The following is a 20,779-nucleotide window of genomic DNA, read 5'->3' as shown; positions in this document are numbered from 1 at the left end:
ATTACCCTTTCTCGAGAATACGACTTTGATACTCCCCATTAGTGCTAGTCTGCATCGATAGATTCACTGCCTTAGACTGTAGCTACACAATTAGCCTATTAGAATACGAACTTGATACTCGCCATTAGTGCTAGTCTGCATCGATAGGTTCACTGCCTTAGATTGTAGCTACATAAATAGCCTATTAAGTTTTTGGCACCGTTGTCGGGGAACTTTTGTGTGAACTAGAGTGAAATTTGTTATTTTCTACTTTATCTATTTTTTTATTTCTTTTATTTCTTTTATTTCTTTTCTATTTTTTTCATTATTTTATCTATTTATTTATTTGTTTATTTGGGTTGTTACTACCTTGTTCATTTCAGGTAGTGTATGACCAAGAGGTCTAATTCTAATCGAGTAGACCTTTTAGAAGTTGCTTCGCCAATGGAAGATGGGCATGAGCTGTCAAATGAGGAGGTATTAGAGCCTATTAAGTTTTTGGCACCGTTGTCGGGGAACTTTTGTGTGAACTAGAGTGAAATTTGTTATTTTCTACTTTATCTATTTTTTTATTTCTTTTATTTCTTTTATTTCTTTTCTATTTTTTTCATTATTTTATCTATTTATTTATTTGTTTATTTGGGTTGTTACTACCTTGTTCATTTCAGGTAGTGTATGACCAAGAGGTCTAATTCTAATCGAGTAGACCTTTTAGAAGTTGCTTCGCCAATGGAAGATGGGCATGAGCTGTCAAATGAGGAGGTATTAGAGCCTATTAAGTTTTTGGCACCGTTGTCGGGGAACTTTTGTGTGAACTAGAGTGAAATTTGTTATTTTCTACTTTATCTATTTTTTTATTTCTTTTATTTCTTTTATTTCTTTTCTATTTTTTTCATTATTTTATCTATTTATTTATTTGTTTATTTGGGTTGTTACTACCTTGTTCATTTCAGGTAGTGTATGACCAAGAGGTCTAATTCTAATCGAGTAGACCTTTTAGAAGTTGCTTCGCCAATGGAAGATGGGCATGAGCTGTCAAATGAGGAGGTATTAGAGCAACCTGAATTTTGGTTAGCACACGAGCCAAGTGAAAACACTGGGAAGTTTCATGAGATTGAAGGGTAGGTGTGCATAAGTTGAGACCATCACTTGAGGAACCACTAATCCTCGAGCTGAAAGATCTTCCACAGCATCTCAACTATGCATATTTGGATGAGGATATCAGGTTACCTGTCAATCTAGCAGCGGACTTAACACTTGAGGAGAGGGAGATGCCTTTACCATTTCTAAGGGAGTACCTACAGGGGTTCGCTTGGAAAAATGCTGACATTCCAAGAATTAGCCTCACTTACTGCTCAACCCACATTCTTATAGACGACATCAATAACCTGGTGATTGAACCGCAGAGTAAGCTAAACCTGCACACGAAAGGAGGGGTTACCGAGTCCAGCTAAACGACTCGAGACAAAAAGAAGCTCTTTTAGGAGGCACCCCAACTTTTATTTAGTTTTGGAACATTTTTTTTAGTTTTAGTTTTCGTATTTTATTTAAGTCCTTGGTGTATTGATTTTTTTTGGAAAGGGGTGTGTGCGAGTTATTTATTTCAAGAATAGGCTGGATTGAACCAACTGCGCTTTTTTTGTTTTAAGTATTTATTTTAAGTTTCTATTATTTCTTTATTTTTCATTTTCAGTTGTTGCCGAGGACCCACCGAATTTCCACTCGACCAGCCTCGACTGATGATCAAGGCAGTCCCCCTAGATCTTCTTTTTATTTGCTGTGTTGATTTACTTTATTTTTCATACATATCATGTACCTAGATATTATTGATTTTGCTTTCTTTATTTGTACATCCCACACGGGGTACCCACTTCATTTTACACTGAGGACAGTGTGTTCTTCAAGTGTGGGGTGGGTGTTGGTAAACCGTATGTTCTCTTCTCTTTTCTATGACTTTTGGATGTGTCTGAGATTGCTATCACTGGTGTTGTCTATTTTTAGGATGTTAGGACCTATGTTCTTCATTCACTTAATCTTAGTTTGTTCTTTTATAATTAATGATTTAATTCACATACTTGTATTGATTATCCCTCTCAATTTTTTTTCTTGGAAAGCAATTTCATTTTGTTCAATATGTCACTTTAGCCGGTTGTTGCTTTAGTTCTTTGCAAAATTCTAGTCTTTATCTTTGAACTTTGATTATGCCAATCTCTTATACCATTTATGTGATGATTCAATTGATAAGTTTGGGAATCAATTACAAATTTTAGCCACTTCGAACGTGAGTTTTTGGACCAAAATTTGAGCACCCATTGAAATTATGCTCATGATTTTTATTGTTTGAGTGTACACTGTACTTAATTTTGTTTCTAGAACTTGCTCTTTAATGTTTGTTGAGGTTACATGAATTTTTAAATACCATTAAATGATTTGGGTAACTTAGGATTCACCACATTTGGCCAAAAGCCTACCCTTTGTTTCCATTAGTCAGTCAGTTTTAAACCTTAACCTTTTCTTCATGATTTACACCTATACACTACATTTATACCATTCTCTACATTTGTCTTTTCTTTCACTATGTATACTGAATAATTATATTGTATGCTTTTATGTGCGTAGAATACACACATCTAAACAGGGATTTTAAGGCAGAATTTATGTACATTTGGATGTGAATTGGTCCCAACACTCACCCTATGCATTTGTTTGTGTGCTTTAGGTCCAAAAGAAGTCAAAGAGTGATAAAGGGAAGAATTGGACGTCAAAGTTGCCGAAACAAGTCGAGTTTGCTCATCTCTAATCTAAACATGGCCGTGTTGGTTTCAACACCTTGTTGGTGCATCAAACATCAAAGAAACAAAAGTTTTAGGGAGCACAGCCACAGAGAGTAACACGGGCATCAACACCAGCCCGTGTTGGGAACACGGCCACCAACACGGCCATGTTGGCGGCGACAAGGGGAATTAGTTAAAAGAAAGAAGAGAGGAAAAAAGAAAGGAGAGCGGGGGAGAACGTCCCAAACCCTAATTTTTCTCTCCCTAAAGGTTTTATAAGCTGAAACCAAGGGAAAAGGAGACTTGGATCAAGGTTTCAATCGGATTCCCTTCAAAGATTGAAGATTGGGCGAGATTCGTTGATTGGTTTTCAAATCGAGCAAGAGGAATAAGAATCAATTCAATTCGAGCAAGAGGAATTGGGGCTGTTTACTCTCATCCAAGGGTGTAATCGGGTTTTCTCTACCTTTACTCATTGTTGTAATTGAATTCTTGTGTATTTTGATAATGAACATGATTAGTTAGATTGATTAAATCCATTGAGATTTCTTTACTATGTTGGCTTAGTATTATATTGTTGGATTGTTTGGATTAGTTTTGTATTCTTCTTGCTTTCGGTATTAATAAGATAATGCATCATTCATGAGATGTTGTGAATTGTATGTTTAGATTGCTTTGTGTGATTGAGAAGCCCATTTGGCAATTGGAATTTTGAATAGCAAGAACTGGTTAATAATCGCTTAGAGATAAGGATAATTAACTAGCCGGATTAGGAATTAACAAAGCTTAATAGAGGCGGATTAAAGCTTAATGCTAATTTAAGAATCAATCGTTAGGAAGAGATTCCAACTTTAGGTTATTAGGTTTAGGAATTCGGTTATCTCGAGAAAGAAACCGAATTCGGTTAAGAATTCATCCACGGGTAGCATAAGTAGACTCACCAATCCTTTATCTTTTGTTTGATTGCCAACTAGTTTAGGTTCCCTTTAGGTTTGCTTTCTTGTCTTGGTTATTTTAGTTATCAATTACTCCTGCATCTCCCTTAGAATTTAGCTTGTAGCTATTAGTTAGTTTAGAAATTATTCATCACTCATTTTAGGTTAATATAACAAAGAATAAAGGAGTAACTCTAGGCTTTCATTTTCCCGAGGAATACGACCTTGATACTTGCCATTAGTGCTAGACTGCATCGATAGGTACACTGCCTTAGATTGTAGCTAACACAAGTAGCAACCATCATGCTTCTTCTTTTATGGAATCATAGTGCCTGATTTTATTATAAATTCACTTAGTCATTTTAATCATTCTTTGATGCTCCCTTCAATCCAAATTGTATAATTATTCTCGTTGTTTGTATCATTAACCATGCAGCCCTGTGTAAGCTGCAGTGGCATAAAAAATAAAAAAAAGAGATAAATATTTAAATAAATGTTTATTGTGCTTCTTTCTTAGCTCTTTTCTCTGTTGGATTCAATTCATTTGAGCATCCTCTACTTCAAATAAGGCTTAGTGAATACTTTTGTTGATTTGGCATTCAGCTCCTGAAGCATTCATTTTAAATAATTACTTGATCTTTTAGTATACTTTACACTTCTATCCAAGTTTTCTTACCTTTACCTTAGCCACATTTCAACCCTTGTAAAGACCCTTTGATTTTGGTATTCATTTATTTGCAGTAGCGAAGATGAGGTTTATGAGCAAGCTTATGGTAAACAGGTTTTGTGCAGCTGCATTGAGGGAATTTTTTTTGTTTACCTGTAAACACTGTGAGTGATTTGAGAGATCCCTGTGAAGCAATGGATCCTAGTCTTTAATGTTGAGTTATTATATAAGTTGTACTTCGAGATGGTATTATTATAGTTCTTCTTTGAAGGTGTATGATTTATTTAGCTACTTGAGTTTCATTCATTATATGTTGAATAAGGTTAAATTGTGAACCTTAGCATGGATTTTTATGGGTGATTGTTGCTTGTATATGTATTGAGTTATTGATTGCTTGAGGATAAGCAAAAGCTTAAGTGTGGGGTGATTTGATATGCATTGTGTTACAGATGTTTATATGCCCAATTACTTCCATTTTTGTGCATAGTTATCATGTTTTATGCCAGAATCACCTGTGTTTTGGTTCCTTTCATGTTTCAGGTAATCATCGATGGACATTATCAGTATTTGAGGGAGATTCATGCGAATACGGACCATAATCCATGAAAATTGAGCAAAGGCTAGCATTTCAAGGTTGAGCACGGCTTGGACTATGGCCGTGCTGAACCATCGACATATGACCCTTAAAAGTGACCTTTCGGCGTGATTTTTGAGGCCACCACGGTCTCCATCACGGCCCGTGGTGGCTCAGCACCGGCGAGGGCACGGTCAAGGAGAAGAGGCTACTTTTCGGTACTCAAAGGTTCAGCACGGCCTTGACCCCGCCCGTGCTGACCAACACGGGCTTGACCACGGCCATACTGGGACATTTCTATAGGCAAAATCGATTTATTTTGCTAGGGTTTGATTTTCTGACTTTAGATCTCACACACATGCATGAGCCACCTTTTTTCAAACTTCGATATTCAACTTTAGGAGACTATTTCGCATATTAAAGGACAAATTTCAGTGGTTCAAGCATCACATTGAAGATAAAGAGTGGATTTGGAGGCATTCAAGAGGCAATTCAAGGTTCATTATTCAGATTTGGTGATTTAGGACTGTTCATTTGACTTGAAGAAGAAGGGTGTACATGTTTTCAATTTGCTTTTCTGTACTTGTTCCTTATTTTGTGTTATTCGTTAGCATGAGTAGCTATAACTATTGAACCCATTGGGGTTCCTTTGTTTGTTGAATTACACTTAATTTTATGAGATTTTGATTATCAATGCTTGTATTCTTCTTGCTTTCATTATTAATAAGATATCGCATTATTCATGAGACGTTATGAATTGTGTTGTTCAGATTGCTTTATGTAATTGAAAAATTCATTTAGTAGTTGGAAATTTGAATAGCAAGAACTGGTTAATGTTCACTTAGAGATAAAGGGTAATTAACTAGCCGAATTAAGAATTAACAACTCGTTCTGGCAATGGATTAATCTTAAGACTAACCTAAAATCAATCGCTAGGAAGAGATTCCTTCGTTTAGGTTCTTAGGTTTAGGAATTCAGTATTTTTGAGAAGGAAATTGAATTCAATTTAGAATCCGCTCACTAGTGATCCGAATTCATAATCAATCTAATCTCTACCTTCACTAATATTCAACTAGCTTAGATCCTCTTGGGTTTGCTTTCTTTTCTTGTTTGTTTCACTAAATCTTTGTAGATTGCTTGACATTTAGCTAATCACTTAGCTTGCATCTAATCATGGAATAGTAACTTCATCAATTTTATTTAAGGTTAGATAACATAAGACGCTGGAGTAGTTCTAGGATCACCCTTTCCCGAGAATACGACCTTGATACTCGCCATTAGTGCTAATTTGCATCGATAGGTTCACTACCTTAGATTATAGCTACATAAATAGCCCATCAGCTAACAATCTTCCCTTTCTATTTTGATAAACAAATTGAGTTAAATAGATAAATACATAATGTAAAAAGCATTAGATTTAATTTCTCCCTTTTGAACTTCTAAACATGTTCCATTTTGTCTTATAAATTTTTTACCCTTTAAAAGATGTATTTGACTCCCCCTTAACCTTTGCATACCTTTTAATTATCTCTCCCCCTTTGCCAATATCAAAAACAAATAAAGAAGAAAATAATTGAGATAATGAGTAAGACGTGAGAAACAAGAACTTCATTGATAAAAAAACATAGGATAACAATTATCACAAAGGGGCCAAAAGAGAAACAAATAAAGAAAAACTTAAAACAATGAGAAGATGAAAGAAAACATGAAATGCAAGTATGAATGAATTGCTCTAGATGTTTTGAGAACTACTAGACTCCCCTTCATTCTCTTCTTCCTTTTCACTATTTTCATCAATCGATAGCCTCCTCGAATCTGGATGACAAGGAGGGATGCCATGATGCTTTTGAATCTCTATAAGATCCTCATGGACATTTTAAGAAGACTAGAATTTCACAATCCTTTTTGGCCTGCTTTGTCATGAAGATCATCGTCTTATCCCTTAAGGTAATCTTTTCTTGAATAATACTAGTTTCTTGCTCTACCCTTTCTTCTTCACTTGGAGTTTCCTCAACTTTTTCTTCTTATTTCCTCTCAATGTTCAATCATGCCCTCTTCTTTTCCCTTTCTTGCTCCATAATGGAGATAGCACTAACACCCAAAATTGCTTTATAAGAATCATCACCTTTCTTCTTAATGACTTTAGAGTGAATGAAGTATTGAATGTTGATGTAGTTGGTGCTCATGGGTAGAGGGTGCTTTAAGTAGGCTAGATTGGTAGGGGTGAGAAGTTTGTAATTTGCTATCATGGATGCATAGGAAAAGACTAATATGCATCCACGAAAGAATTTGGTAAGGTGAATGAAGTGATTAATGAGAAACTAAGAGAGTTGAATAGGTCTATTTTTTATCATATAGAGAAGGCATAGATCTTTTTTGGTGATCTTCTCATTGCCATCACATCTACCATGTATTTGAGGGTGATCAGTCTATGAAGGGTCCAACGGAGGAAGGATTTGATGTGTTTGGCATTTGAGTTTTTATCTAGTTGATTTCTTAGAAATAGACTTCCAAAAATTCACTAGCCGTACCTCCAAATCACCAAGAGTCATGATTCCTTAATCTTGAAAGTTGAATATATTTCCAAAATCAACCATCGTTTTGAGAGAATCGTTGGCCATATGTGTTCAAGGTGATACTAGAATAGCCTAAATCTTCTCCATGCCTCTTGCTAACTTCGAAGGAACTTAAGAGTTCCAAAGTGAGTTCCTTGCAACCATCGACATTAGAATAGACAAGTCTATCCATTTGAATGTTACTAAGATGTTTAAGAAAATCTTCCCCTATCTTCCTAAACTCCACATTTAGAGGGTCTTTTAAGGCCTTAAACCTTTGTTTAGACAATATCTTGTACTTGTTCCTTGCCTCTTGAGTACGACCCTTCATTTTTGTAGGGATGTCAAGGGAGGAGGCCAATATATCTTGATATAGGGCTTTACCCTTGCCCTTGCTTGCTTCAATAATGGTTTTTCTTAGGAGCCACTGATACAATGATATGAGAAATGAAGAAATGAGAGGATTTATTCTTGAGAAAGTGCTTTTTTGAAAACAAGCTAGAAAATGTAAAATTGTCTTTAAAAGGTGTAACTCCTCTCAAACTGGTCAAATGTAATAGTGATATCTTTGTAAAAATTGGGCTTTTTACAACCGCAATACATGACATGTGAGAACAAAATTTAAATTTCTCTCAAAATGGCTAGTTTGACTAACGTCGCAACCGTGAATACTAAGGACACGACCGTAAAAATGACTAAAATCTGGCAGAACCAAAGTCTTGATTTTGATTGCATTACGTGACCGTCCTAGGCATCATGATCGCAATTTTTGAAGATTTTGGAAAACTTAGAGAAAACCAAAAAAAAAAATAGCTCCTTTGGCCCTTGAGACAATAATCTTCTTTAATATATGAATAGGTATAAGGATGAGTGCATCATTGAGATTCATATTTATTTCCATTCAAAAACACATGGTCACACAAAGAAATGAATCAACCAATCAAGCATATTACTCAAGATAATTTCTATTAACCATACCAAGTTATCTCTTAATGAAGTTTAATCTTTCCTCACTAAAGGACTTGGTGAAAATATCAGCAAGTTGATTGTTAATGTTAATGCATTCTAACACCACATCACCATTTTGCACATGATCTCTTAAAAAGTGATGCCTAATGTCTATGTGTTTAGTCTCAGAATGTTGAATGGGGTTCTTAGACAATTTTATTGCACTAGTGTTATCATATTTAAGAGGTACATTACTAAGCACTTGGCCATAGTCCTTAAGTTATTGTTTTATCTATAGAATTTGAGTATAACAGCAGCCCACCGCCATAAGGGAACCAAGACTTGTTTTTTTACTAAACCAAGAAACTAGAAATACTCCTAAGAAATGGAAAGTTCTGAAAGTACTCTTTATATCTAAGAGACTACTCGCATAATCAATATTGGAGAAGCTAGCTATGTCACATGATGTATCTAAATAAATAATGCCTGCAAATATTCTTGAGATGCTTCTTCTTGAGGTCGTGGAGAGGGTTTAATACTTTAAAGTTGATCTTGAAAAGTTCCTTTTACTTAATGGCCATCTTTATTGATGTCAAGCTTCTCAAAATCACCTATAAGATTATCAAAAGAACCTTTCCCAAGATCAAGTGTATTAGACTCAACAAATACTATAGACTTCTTGTTACAGACCCTATAAGCTTTGCTAGAAGAGGAATAACTAACAAATATGGCTTCATCCATTTTGGGTAAGGATTTTTCAAGATTTTCCTTAGTATTTGAACTATAGCATTTGCAATCAAATATTCTAAGATATGAGATTTTAGGCTTTCTTCCATTCCATAGCCCATAAGAAGTTTTGCTCAAAATAAGTCATTTGAAAACTCTATTGATTACAGAATATGATGTATGGATGGCTTTGGCCTAAGAGTTTGTAGGCAAACCATACTTATTGAGCATAGTCCTAGCCACCTTTACAAGATTTCTATTTTTCTCTTTACAACACCATTTTGTTATGGTGTACTAGGGGATGACAAATCATGTGAGATTCCACTTTTATCTCAATAAGTTTCAAATAAAATATTTCCAAATTCTTTTCTAGGATCACTTTCTATTTTAGAATTTAAATTCTTTTCCAAGATCACTTTCATTTTGAACTTTTCTTGTAAAACTTTTAAAGACTTCAAAAGCATCATCCTTTTGAGCTAAAATACTAACCCAAGTGAATTTAGAGTAGTCATCGACAAGAATATATGATAATACTTTCCTCATAAACTAGCAACTTTAGTGGGACCAAACAAATCCATATCAATTATTTGAAGAGATCTAGAAGTACTTACCACATTTTTGGCTTTGAATGATGCTTTGTGTTGCTTCCCTATTTGGCAAGGTCCACAAGTCTTGTCCTTTGTGAACTTCACCTTTGGCAACACAACTACCAAGTCATCCTTCTTGAGGCTGTGAAGGAGTTCCATGCTTGCATGTCTAAGTCTCCTGTGATACAACCATGACTCCTCACTAAGAGATACAAGACACTCAAAAGATTCATTAGCAATTTTATCTAAGTTAGTTGTATAGGTATTCTCAAATCTTTCTCCTCTAAAGATTTTCTTGTCACTTCTCAAAGAAGTGACTTTACAACCCTTAGAATCAAAGGTAATTCATAAGGTTATACTTCAAAACATCAACTAAATGAACATTATCAATGAGAAGGGACTCTATTTTACCAATGGAACCAATGCCTATATTCTTACCCTTGGCATTATTTCTTGAAGTTATATTTCCTCTATCAATTTTCTTCAAATACGGAAGAAGGTTGGTGTTTCTAGTCATATGCTTTGAGCATCTATTATCCATATGGCAATCGCCCTTTTTCAAGCTTGACTTGAAGCATACCTAGAAGAGCAAAATTAATTATCATTTTTCAGGTACCTAAACCATTTTAGGTCCTTGAGGATTAGTCACAAAGGTCTCTCCTAATTGGAGATGTGCCTTCCCTATATGGCATAACACATTTATGTGCCCAACCTTCATGCAATAGTGGCATTAAACATTAGACTTGAATTTTTTTGTTCACATGCCTCTTTGCTTGAGGTTTAGGTCTCAACACACTCTTAGATTCATGATGCGTACAAGAACATGTTTTAGGCGTGTGATTAGGAGCATGCTACTTATACATGTATGCATGATTGATTCCTTTAAGCTTAGCCCTTAGAACATGTGGAGCTTTTTCCTTCCTTTTAGGAATTGGAGCTTTGGTGTATTCCTTAACCTTCTTTTCAACACCCTCAATTTAAGATTTTTGTGGTGTTGAGGCCTTTATAAATTTATATAGAGGACATGAGGTAGATGATTATGCATTATTGAAGCCTAACCCATGTTTAATCAAAGGAGGCCTTTGAGATACAATTAGAGTATCGAAGGCTTACTTTCTTTTATGAACTTTAAAATGGAGCTTCTCAACTCCTCAACTTCCACTTTTAGTGAATCATTTTCTTTTGAAAAAAGATTTTAAAGAAAAGGTTTGAGATGAAAGCTCATTCAAGTTTTTTCTTCAAATTATTATTTGATGAAGTTAATAAAGAAACTTGTTTTTGGAGCTCATTTAAGTCTTGCTCAAACTTGGTGTACTTTTCTTTGTAAACCTTCATTTTCATATGATATTTTTTTTATATTTTAAGTTCATGGCTTCAATTAACTCATCATCATCCATACAATGCATGTCATTTTCATGATCAATGTCATCACAAGAGTTAGATGTGGAACATACCTCATTAGATTCATCCTCCTTTACTATGAAGCATAGGTTGGCTACTTCTTCATCTTTACTTGATAAATAGTCACCTCATGTAGCTCTGAAGACTTTTCTTTCCTCCTTCTCCTTTTCAAACTTCTTAGTTTTGTTCTTGCAATAATTATACTTGATGCGCCTTTGCTTTCCACACTCATTGCAAGTGAAATCATTTTTCTTCTCCTTACTTTCCTTGAATCTTGAGTTGGAGTTAGAGTTGGAAGATGACTTCTTAAAGGGCCTATTTTCCCTCTTTCTATTCTTCATTATCTCCTTGACTCTCTTTGAAAGCATAGCTAACTCTTCATCCTCATCTTCATTAGGCTCGGAGGCTTTCACTTTCTTGTTGCCTCGCGGAGCTCTTGATAGCCAAAGGGCTCCTACTTTGTCACCAAGAGTTGGATTTTCTTAGATTTGACTTGATTGGTACCCTCATAGTAGTTCTCCAAGGTCTTCCAAATCTTATAGGCGGTAGAAAGGTGTTGAACTCTTTCACACTCCTCTATAGAAAATGAACTAAGGAGGATGATCATAGTCCGTTTATTTTTGACATTTACTCTTCTATGAGCATCCATCCATTCATCTCTATCTAGAGGAATGTCCACACCATCTTCTTGCTTGATTGGTGGTCTCCGTTCCTTTCTTACACAATCCCATACATCCACCGTTAAATAAATCCCTTATAATTCTAGTGGGCATAATCAGACCCATCAAAATATGGTCTAAGGTGGTGTATTCCTTTGTTGGGCATCTTGATTTTTTAACTCTTACACTTAAGCTTGATAAAAAAATGTCTTGCTTTGATACCATTTGTTTGCCCTTATGAACCAAAAAGTAGGGTTGAATTAGTAAATTGTGGAAAGGTTGAGAATTAAAAACTTTGATGCTAAAAAGGTGAAAGATAGAGAAGTAAGAACAACAAAGATTTATAATGGTTCCATATTAACCAACTGTACATCCATTCTCCCAATTTTCAATTGGGTATTCACTATATGCTTAATCAATTACAAAGGAGTTTTCATAAGCTCACTCTAGACTTGGTGTTTAAGGCTCACAAAAAACTTTTACACTTTATTTTCATGGCTCACACATAACCCTTACAAGAGTTTTACCTAGGCTAACTATCAAATCCAATCTCAAGTGTTTAAGCTAACACTTAAACCTCACAAGATAAGATTAAGGTCTTACAACAACCAAATATAATAAAATTAATTATAAGAAGAAACAAAGTTTCTACACAATAAATGTAGACTTGAGGAGGTTGTTGATCAACCATTTATGGCCTTTAGAGGTTCTTTTTAAGCATATCAACCTCAAGGAGCCGTTACACATGAACTCTAAAATTTACTCAATCTTTTGCTTTAGAGTGGTGCATTAAATGCACTATTAAAGTGCCAATTGTGGTTGCACTTCTTGTATTGTGGTTGTGAATCTTAAAAGGTTTCCAATGGCTATCTGATGTGGTATAAAGACATTGGCAGCTTTAAAAGTAATCGTTGGAAGTTTTCGACGGTCACTATCGTGCTCTTCAAGATAGGGGGCACTATTTTCAGCACTAGAGGCCAGCAGCCTCTGCCTCAGAAGTCTTGACTTTTGTAGTCGCACTTTCATGGGTGCGATCACGATTTTCATACTGAAATATTCAATAACTTCTATATACAAACTTGAGCTTTTTGTGGTGACGCGTTGAGAGGTGCGATCACGATTATCATATAACTTGGATTTTGAACTATGATCTATGCTACACAAACAACACTTAAAAGTTCATTAGATTAAGACTAAATTTGAGTGTCAAGATCAAAATTAGAGACTTTAGCCTTATGATAAATCATCTAGGATAACAAAGCATATCCTAATAACATCCTAATTGCCTCTAAACTTGCAATGGGGACAAAGGCTTCATCATAGTTAATGCTTTCCTTTTACTTATAGTCTTGGGCAAGTGATTTGGCCTTGTTCTAGGGATGGAACCTTACTTATCTAACTTATTCCTATACATCCATTCACATCCTATAATTGGATAATCTTAAGATCTAGGGAAAAGTTCCCCAATTTTATTTCTCTCAAATTGGTTGAGTTTTTTTTGCATAGCAATCACCCAACACTCATGATTAAGATCCTCACTAGTGGTCCTTGGATTAAATTTCAAAGAAAAATGTAATATTATTACCTAAATGCTTGAATTAAGATCTAGTACTTACACTTTTTGAAGGATCACCTATGATCAACTCCTTACGATACCCTTTAAGTTCCCTCCACTTCTCTGGAAGTTCTTATGATACTTCTTCTTAAGGCGGTGGAAAAGGCTCATTTTTTTGAGGTTGGTCTTCAGAAGTCCCTTCTTCTTGATATTCTTCTTCATTAATAACAAGCTTCTCAAAATCACTTATAAAACGGCCAAAAGAACCTTTTCCAAGATTAAGTATACTAGATTCATGAATGCTACACTCATATACTCCTCAACAACCATGGACTTCTTATTAAACACCCTATAAGTTTTACTAAAAGAGGAATAACCAAGAAAGATGCCTTCATCAGGTTTGATGAAAATTTCCCAAGACTATTCTTGTTATTTAAAATAAAGCATTTGTATCCAAATACTCTAAGATATGAGATTTTGGATTTTCTTCGATTCCATAGCTCATAAGAAGTTGTGTTCAAAATTGGTCTTTTGAAAACTTTATTAATTACATAACAAGAATTATTGACGACTTTGGCTCAAAAGTATGTAGATAATTCATACTCATTGAGCATAGCCCTACCCATCTCAATAAGAGTTTTATTTTTCCTCTCTATAATACCATTTTGTTGTGGTGTTTTAGGGAATAAGAAATCATGTTAAATTCTATTTTTATCATAATAAGTTTCAAATAAGATATTTTCATATTTCCATGGTAACTTGTTATTTTGGAAATAGAAAAACCTTTTCATTTTGAACTTTTCTTACAAAAATCTTAAAAGATTCAAATATATCATTTTTATGAGCTAAGAAACTAACCCAAGTAAAACCTAAAGTAGTCATCAATAGTATTTTCCTCCTAAACTAGCAACTCTAGTAGGACTGGAAGTAGTTGAACATTCTTATATTTGAAGGATGTTTTATGTTGCTTCCCCATTTGGCAAAGTCCACATCTTTTGTCTTTTGAGAACTTCATCTTTGGTAAGCAAACCACCAAGTCATCGTTTTCAAGGCTATGAAAGAGTTATATGCTTCCATATCCAAGCACAACTATGACTATTCAGTAATGAATACAACATATTCAAAACAATCATTAGCAATTTTGTGCAAGTTAATTATATAGATATTGCTAGACCTTTCTCCTCTAAAGATTTTCTTGTCACTCCTTAAGGAGGTGACTTGATATCCTTTAAAATAAAATGTGACTTAGTTACCTTTATCACATAATTGATTTACACTCATTAATACATAATCTCAAATACTTAGCTGTAAAGGCTCCTTTCAAACCTTTAGTATTCACACCAACCAAACTTTGAAATAAGCTATTTTCACTGCATTGGTCTTAGTAATCTGATTGGGTGGTAAGTTTTCCACTTGAATCCAGAACGGAGAATAGGAAAAGTCAATATCCGAGAGAACCTTCTGGCTAAAGTTGAATGTTGATAAATTGGTGGTGCACTAACCAGGTCTTTCCGCGAGAATCCTTACATGGTCACCAGGATCTTGGATATGAAAAAGGAAAAGATCTTTCACCAGCTTGGTTATGGAGATGGGATACTGTAACTGCCATTCAGCTGCCATAGCTTCTCTAACCACATGGCTACTAAAATTTTTCGTAGAATACACTACCAACAATCTTTGCAGACAAAATCTCTCCTTCGGTAACATCTGGAGCTAGTTCCAACACTGGATCTTTACAATGAAGTTGTTGAGTACGTTGGATTAAGTCATGCATGTTGCTTTTGTAATAAAGAACAGACAGAGAGAACACAATGATAAAACACTTATGTTAGCCTAGTATACGTTACAAGGTATATGAAAAGTCTGAGTATATGAGCCATCTAGGATTTAAGTCCATATCAACCTAGGACTTTCTCCCAAAAAAACCTACGAGGCATTCTCTCTCATCTTATAACTGTGAGAGCATCTCCCTCCAAAACATTATGTGCATATTCATAAGCGACAATTACATATATATAAGTTAATGTAATAAACTAAACAAGTGTATGCAAATAATTTATTCAAATGGTCAAAATGTGACCAACTAAAATGACAAAGGTTACAATTAGAATCAAGTAGTCCATAGCCAAAAAATAAAAAGAGGGGAGAATCGCTAAAAAGAAAAGCAATTTAATATGCATTATCAACATACAGGAAAAATAGAGGGCTTGAACTGATGTTTTCTGCTGCCCCATAAGAAAAGAAAAAAAAGAAAGAAAGAAAAGAGAAGAATATAGCTAGCTAGGTATCAACTCATCATCAATAAATCTCAATCATACAAGCTTAAACTTTCGTTTCTGTTCGATGTTAAATCTGTCAATTTGTGGTAGGCAGGTTATGGTCTTCTTCTGGCCACCGGCGTAGCATTTCCATCAAAGAGTTCATCAATACAAGTCTCAATATCTTCAGGCTGGTACTTAACATACTTTTCATACTGTCTTCCAGGATCTAAATACTGCGAGAATCTCCCCATAAATGATCTGTATGCCGGAATCACCAGTGCTGATATAGAAACCCTAAGTTCAGATTGAAGCTGCTCATCGCTCACCACCCATGAGCTTTGTGTCTTGTGGATTTCATCAAACATCATATAAAAGCTTTTGAACCTTTCTTTTAGAACCGGTTTCTGCACTTTTCCGTTCACTTGTAGACCTTCATGCCCTAAACAATGCAATATCTTGCTCCATGTCTCTCTTTGATAACCCTTATGGAAATTTCTAAGATCTGAAGATTTCTTTCGACACCAAGTGTCTCCCACCACTTCATGGATCTCTGTTGAGCCTTTGATCTTCTGCAAGATGTATCGTCCATTGTTCATCATGAAAATGTTGCTCAATGCTATATCCTTGTAGAGTTTGGCCTTAGCTTCTAAATTTGAGTCTAGTAAATCCATAACTCTCATCAATTGAACTGAGAATGGAGAATGACTTTCTATTGCATTGCTCTTATCGAAGTCTTGTGTCTCATCTTCAAATTGTGTCCTACTTGTTGAGTCAGCACGTTCTATTTTGGCATGTTCTCTAAAGACTAGTTCAAGAGTTGCCATGTACTCGCACGCATATTTTAGATAATTCATTGTGTATCGAGTTAAAGGATGAACAGCACCACCAGGCACCGGAGTTTTTCCAGTATCAGACTTGATTGAGTTCTCCAAATCACAAAATATACTAATTGCAGCCTCTCCAATCCTGCATTTCGCCGTAATCATTTCTGTTTTAAGCTCATTTTCACATTCATCAGGAAATAAACCATCCATGGCTTGAATACTATCACGCAAAGTTTCATACATGTCTAACAACTTGAATAGTTTTTCAGCCGAATGGTTTGTCATGGCAATGCCTTCGGTAAAATTGAGGAGCTGGATCATAACACCTCGTACAAGATTGCTGAAAAGGAAGGAAGAGATTGATGGGCGATCAGAGAAAACAGCCTCAGCAAGCTTGCGCTCTTTTGAGAAGTATATAAATGCACAATCCTTGAAAGTCTTGATCCATGCAGGGATCTCTCTTTCCAATGCTTCCCATTGCATCTTTTGCACCTCGTCAATGCTGATTTTCTCAAATCCCACCTTGTTCAAGCAGTCATCGAAAGCATGCCTCCTTGTTATCATGTAAACTTGACAGCATTCAGATTCAAATCCTCCCTCTATCATCTCCTTGGCAATTCTTTTCAAATTGCGTACCACATCATCAGAATACCCTAAGAAGTTGTCCTCCTGATCAGTTGATTCAGGTTTAGTTTCCGGTAATGTACAATAATCACCTTCTTGCTGCTTCCCTTTGGCTTCATTGTTGTGATCTTGTTCGTCATTAATGTTGCTTTTATAATTTTCAAGAAGCAACCTGAATTCGTCCTCCAAATAAGACATTGCTCTCTGTTGAATGCCTCCAATACTATTAACCAATAAGCAGTAATTTGGGTCTGATTTGAATTGAGTAAAATGGTTTGTAAGCTTCGAAATTCGGTTTACAGCTTCAAGAAATGAGGAGTCATTCTCCGACACTTGACGCCATTTCATTTTCCCTTCATTTGATTCATGTTCTGCTATCTTTTCTACAACAATTTCTAAAAACTTGTCAATGAAAATAGGAATCTCCGTTGGTGTAACCTTATTCTCATCTTCTTCATCATTCTCACCCTTTTCCTCTGGCCCTGCTTCTTCGACAACTGTATCTTTTGTTTCGCTTTTATTCTCTTTTTGTGCTAAAGAGGATGATGTCGAAAGAAACTGGTCGATATCTTCGAAAAGCGTTTCAAGGGTATAATGAATTTCAGGAGCAGGTATTTCATTAATCTTTTCAATGTCGTCAATGTCCTGATGAGCTCCTTCAATATCAACTGGTTTTTCTGATTCTTGATCAAGTTTCACCTCCATCTTTGGAGAGTCACAAGGCGGCTTTTTGGAAGTTCTGGTGTCAGGGTCAGGGTTGAAGTCATGATTAGAGTTAATGGGAATGGAATTGGAATTAAGGCCTGTGAAAGTGTTAGAATATTTTCTAGACAATTGTTTTTCTGGAGGGTGGTTCTCAGACATGCTATCATCCATTGTTATTGTATGTGGTACTGTAAGATAGAAAAATAAATTCAAAAAAAAAAAGATTGATTTTTAGGAAAGAAGTGAAGGTGGGGATTGAAGAAGAGAGAAGAAAGCGAAGAGAGAGGAGACTTCTTTGTGTTCTTTAATTTTTATTATTTGTTTGTTTATTTTTGTTCTTTTTTAGATGATTGAAATGGTCATGGCGCAAAGAGGAATGGAAGAGAGAGAGATGGAAGGGAACGTAAGGTCATAAATGGGGTTCTTGTTTTTAATCAGCTCAGATTAGTTGCTCATTGACCGGGTTGAGGTATAAAAGTCCTTTGCATTCTTGTTATTCTATTTTTTAGAAATTATTATGTGGACATGATTCACCGTATTATTTATATTACAGAACGATATTTCACCTTAATTTGTTTTAACATCTTAGCTTAACCTTTTATTTGTAAAAGGTAAATGCTTGATACAATTATCGTCAGCTGAATTCATTTAACTTAACTTGATTATAGTAGAGACTTAAATAATAATAATAATAATAATAATAAGAGAAATCTAAACATTCTAAAAAGAGAATCAAAATTATTAACGAATCAGTACCGAAGAAATTTCTACAAAGAAATGGTCATAACTCAAAACGAGGCTAAAACGGGCAGATTCTATAATTGTACACATTAGTCGTACAAGCAGCTCCAAATATATATGTCTGTGTCCTCTTCTCCAGATTTCATTTATGTAATGTAAATTGCTGCAAGACTTAATTATTTAATTAAAATAGGTACCCAAAAACATTGTCAGGCTATTATGAGTTGAATGATAGAACCAAATAGAAAATATAAAAAATGCAGTTAAATGCCAAACTCGAATTCCTTCAAGGAATCCATCAAGAACATTAAATCGCTATCATTCTATTCATAGAAAAAGAATTACTACATGTTTTAAACCTATCCTCAATGAGAACATAATGTAGAAAGTGAAAGTTTTCTTGTTAGAGAAGGTAGGTTCATTTTGATGGATGATATCTGGTCCGACCAAAAATGTGTCTCGAGTAATATTATATTCATATCACTATGCCATCGGATAAAATTGCTTCTCCTTTCTTTCTTCCTTTTCTTTTATTTTAGTCCTTGACAAAGTTTTTTTCTTTTTTTCAAAATTGGTCTTTAAAATTTTTAAGTTGTTCCAAGAGTAATATTTTTTTCTTTACTTAGCCTCTGCTAGAGGCTTTGATACCATTTACGGAAGTTTGCTCTTACTACAAGTGTGAAAATAAGAAGCTATTCAAGGATCTTTGACTAGAAGAATTATTGTATGAATTTTCTATACTCTTTCAGATTCTCATACTCATTGAAGTATCGAGGACTAGCAACAAACTCCAATAATTTTGTGTTCTTAAGAAAGTAATTATCAAATTCACTCTCTTGATGTGCTTATAAGTGTGTATGAATTAAATGTGATAAATTAGTATGTTAATGTGGTATGTACAATATGTGTTCATGATCTAACTTATGTAGAGTTACGAATAGAATTAGAAATTCTAGTTCCCTTCTAATAGTGTGGTTTGGATTAGATGTTAAGGGTCAATGGTCACTTGTGGAGTGAGTAGATGGTGAATGCATAAACTAAGGTTCTTCGTAGATTGAAAGGCAAAATTGATTGTAAGTTTTGCACATTAATTAAGATGAGTAATATGACATATATACTTGTGTGTTAGTCTCCTAGGCCCTAGCATGTCATGCCTATTGTGTGTGATCGAAAAATAAACATGTATTATAATTGTGAGATAGGCAAAATACCTATATTACATATTTACATCATGAGGATGAGTTAGAATAACTTAGCCGATGGGAAATCATCTTGAAAACTTAAGAAAGTGTGAGGTACATTAATAATGATAATTGGATTAGAAGGTCGGGCACCAAACTCTAAAGGGTGACATACGCGTCTATATATGATAGGAGGTACCACAAGGTTGGGCAATAAGCCTTTAGAGGTGACAAGTACTTGTTGGTGAACCATATGAGGTGGCTAGAGGATCGAGCATCGAGCCTTCAGTGTGACGGGCGCCTTTGAAAGTAAATCCTCAATTAAATATTTATAAAATGGTAAGAGCAATATTTATGTTCTTTCTATTTCTTTTGTCTTATGCATTTGAGCATCATGAAAATGGGTAAGAATATGAGTGTATAAGAATATATAAAAGATTTTCATGAATGTGTGATCCCCTAATGCTATGGTATATATATTATACTATTCAATGAGGTCTGACTCCCTCAATTATTTTTTCAAATTAGCTCATGATTTGTGAGACATGGTGCTACACTCCTTTGTGGCACTTCGAGATTGGTTTAAGTATTTCACTTGGTCTTTGTATTCTTAGATTCTATAGTAGTATTTTTTATGTAAAATAAATTCTTAGAGGTCATATGTGGGTCAAATGCACAAATAGTATCACAAATATACCTCATGTATCCATTTGGTACCTCAACTTATAAATCAAAATTAATAGTACCCTTCCTCCCTATTAACAAATCAAGCAACGGTTTCCAGTTATCTTGTGCTGATGTGGTAGCCGAATTTCTCACCAGATAACATTTCACCTAATATATCAATTTATCCTAGACTGACATGTTAAATTGATATATTAGGTAAGGTGACATGTTATTTGGTGAGAAACTTGGTTGTCGCGTCAGAACAGCCAAAAAGTATGCAAGTACCATCGCTTGAATCATTAATGGGAAGGAAGGGTACTATTAATTTTGATTTATGAGTTGCAGTACCTAATGGATACACTAGACATAGTTGTGCTACCACTTATGCATTTTACCCGTGAGATGCTAAGTTTTGCA

General features: G+C 34.9%; 1 protein-coding gene across 1 annotated transcript; it reads right to left on the bottom strand.

The window, feature by feature from the left end:
• Nucleotides 1–15,513: 15,513 nt before the first annotated feature.
• LOC8287145 (exocyst complex component EXO70B1) lies at nucleotides 15,514–18,427 on the bottom strand. Its single transcript, XM_002520601.3, has one exon. It carries the CDS (start codon nucleotides 17,943–17,945, stop codon nucleotides 15,735–15,737), a length of 2,211 nt encoding a protein of 736 aa, XP_002520647.1. The 5' UTR covers nucleotides 17,946–18,427; the 3' UTR covers nucleotides 15,514–15,734.
• Nucleotides 18,428–20,779: the final 2,352 nt, after the last annotated feature.

This window comes from Ricinus communis, chromosome 6 (genome assembly GCF_019578655.1).
Source record: "Ricinus communis isolate WT05 ecotype wild-type chromosome 6, ASM1957865v1, whole genome shotgun sequence".
NCBI classification, from domain to species: domain Eukaryota; kingdom Viridiplantae; phylum Streptophyta; class Magnoliopsida; order Malpighiales; family Euphorbiaceae; genus Ricinus; species Ricinus communis.
Note: the sequence above shows the minus strand (reverse complement) of the source record. Positions and strands in the feature narration are given on the sequence as shown.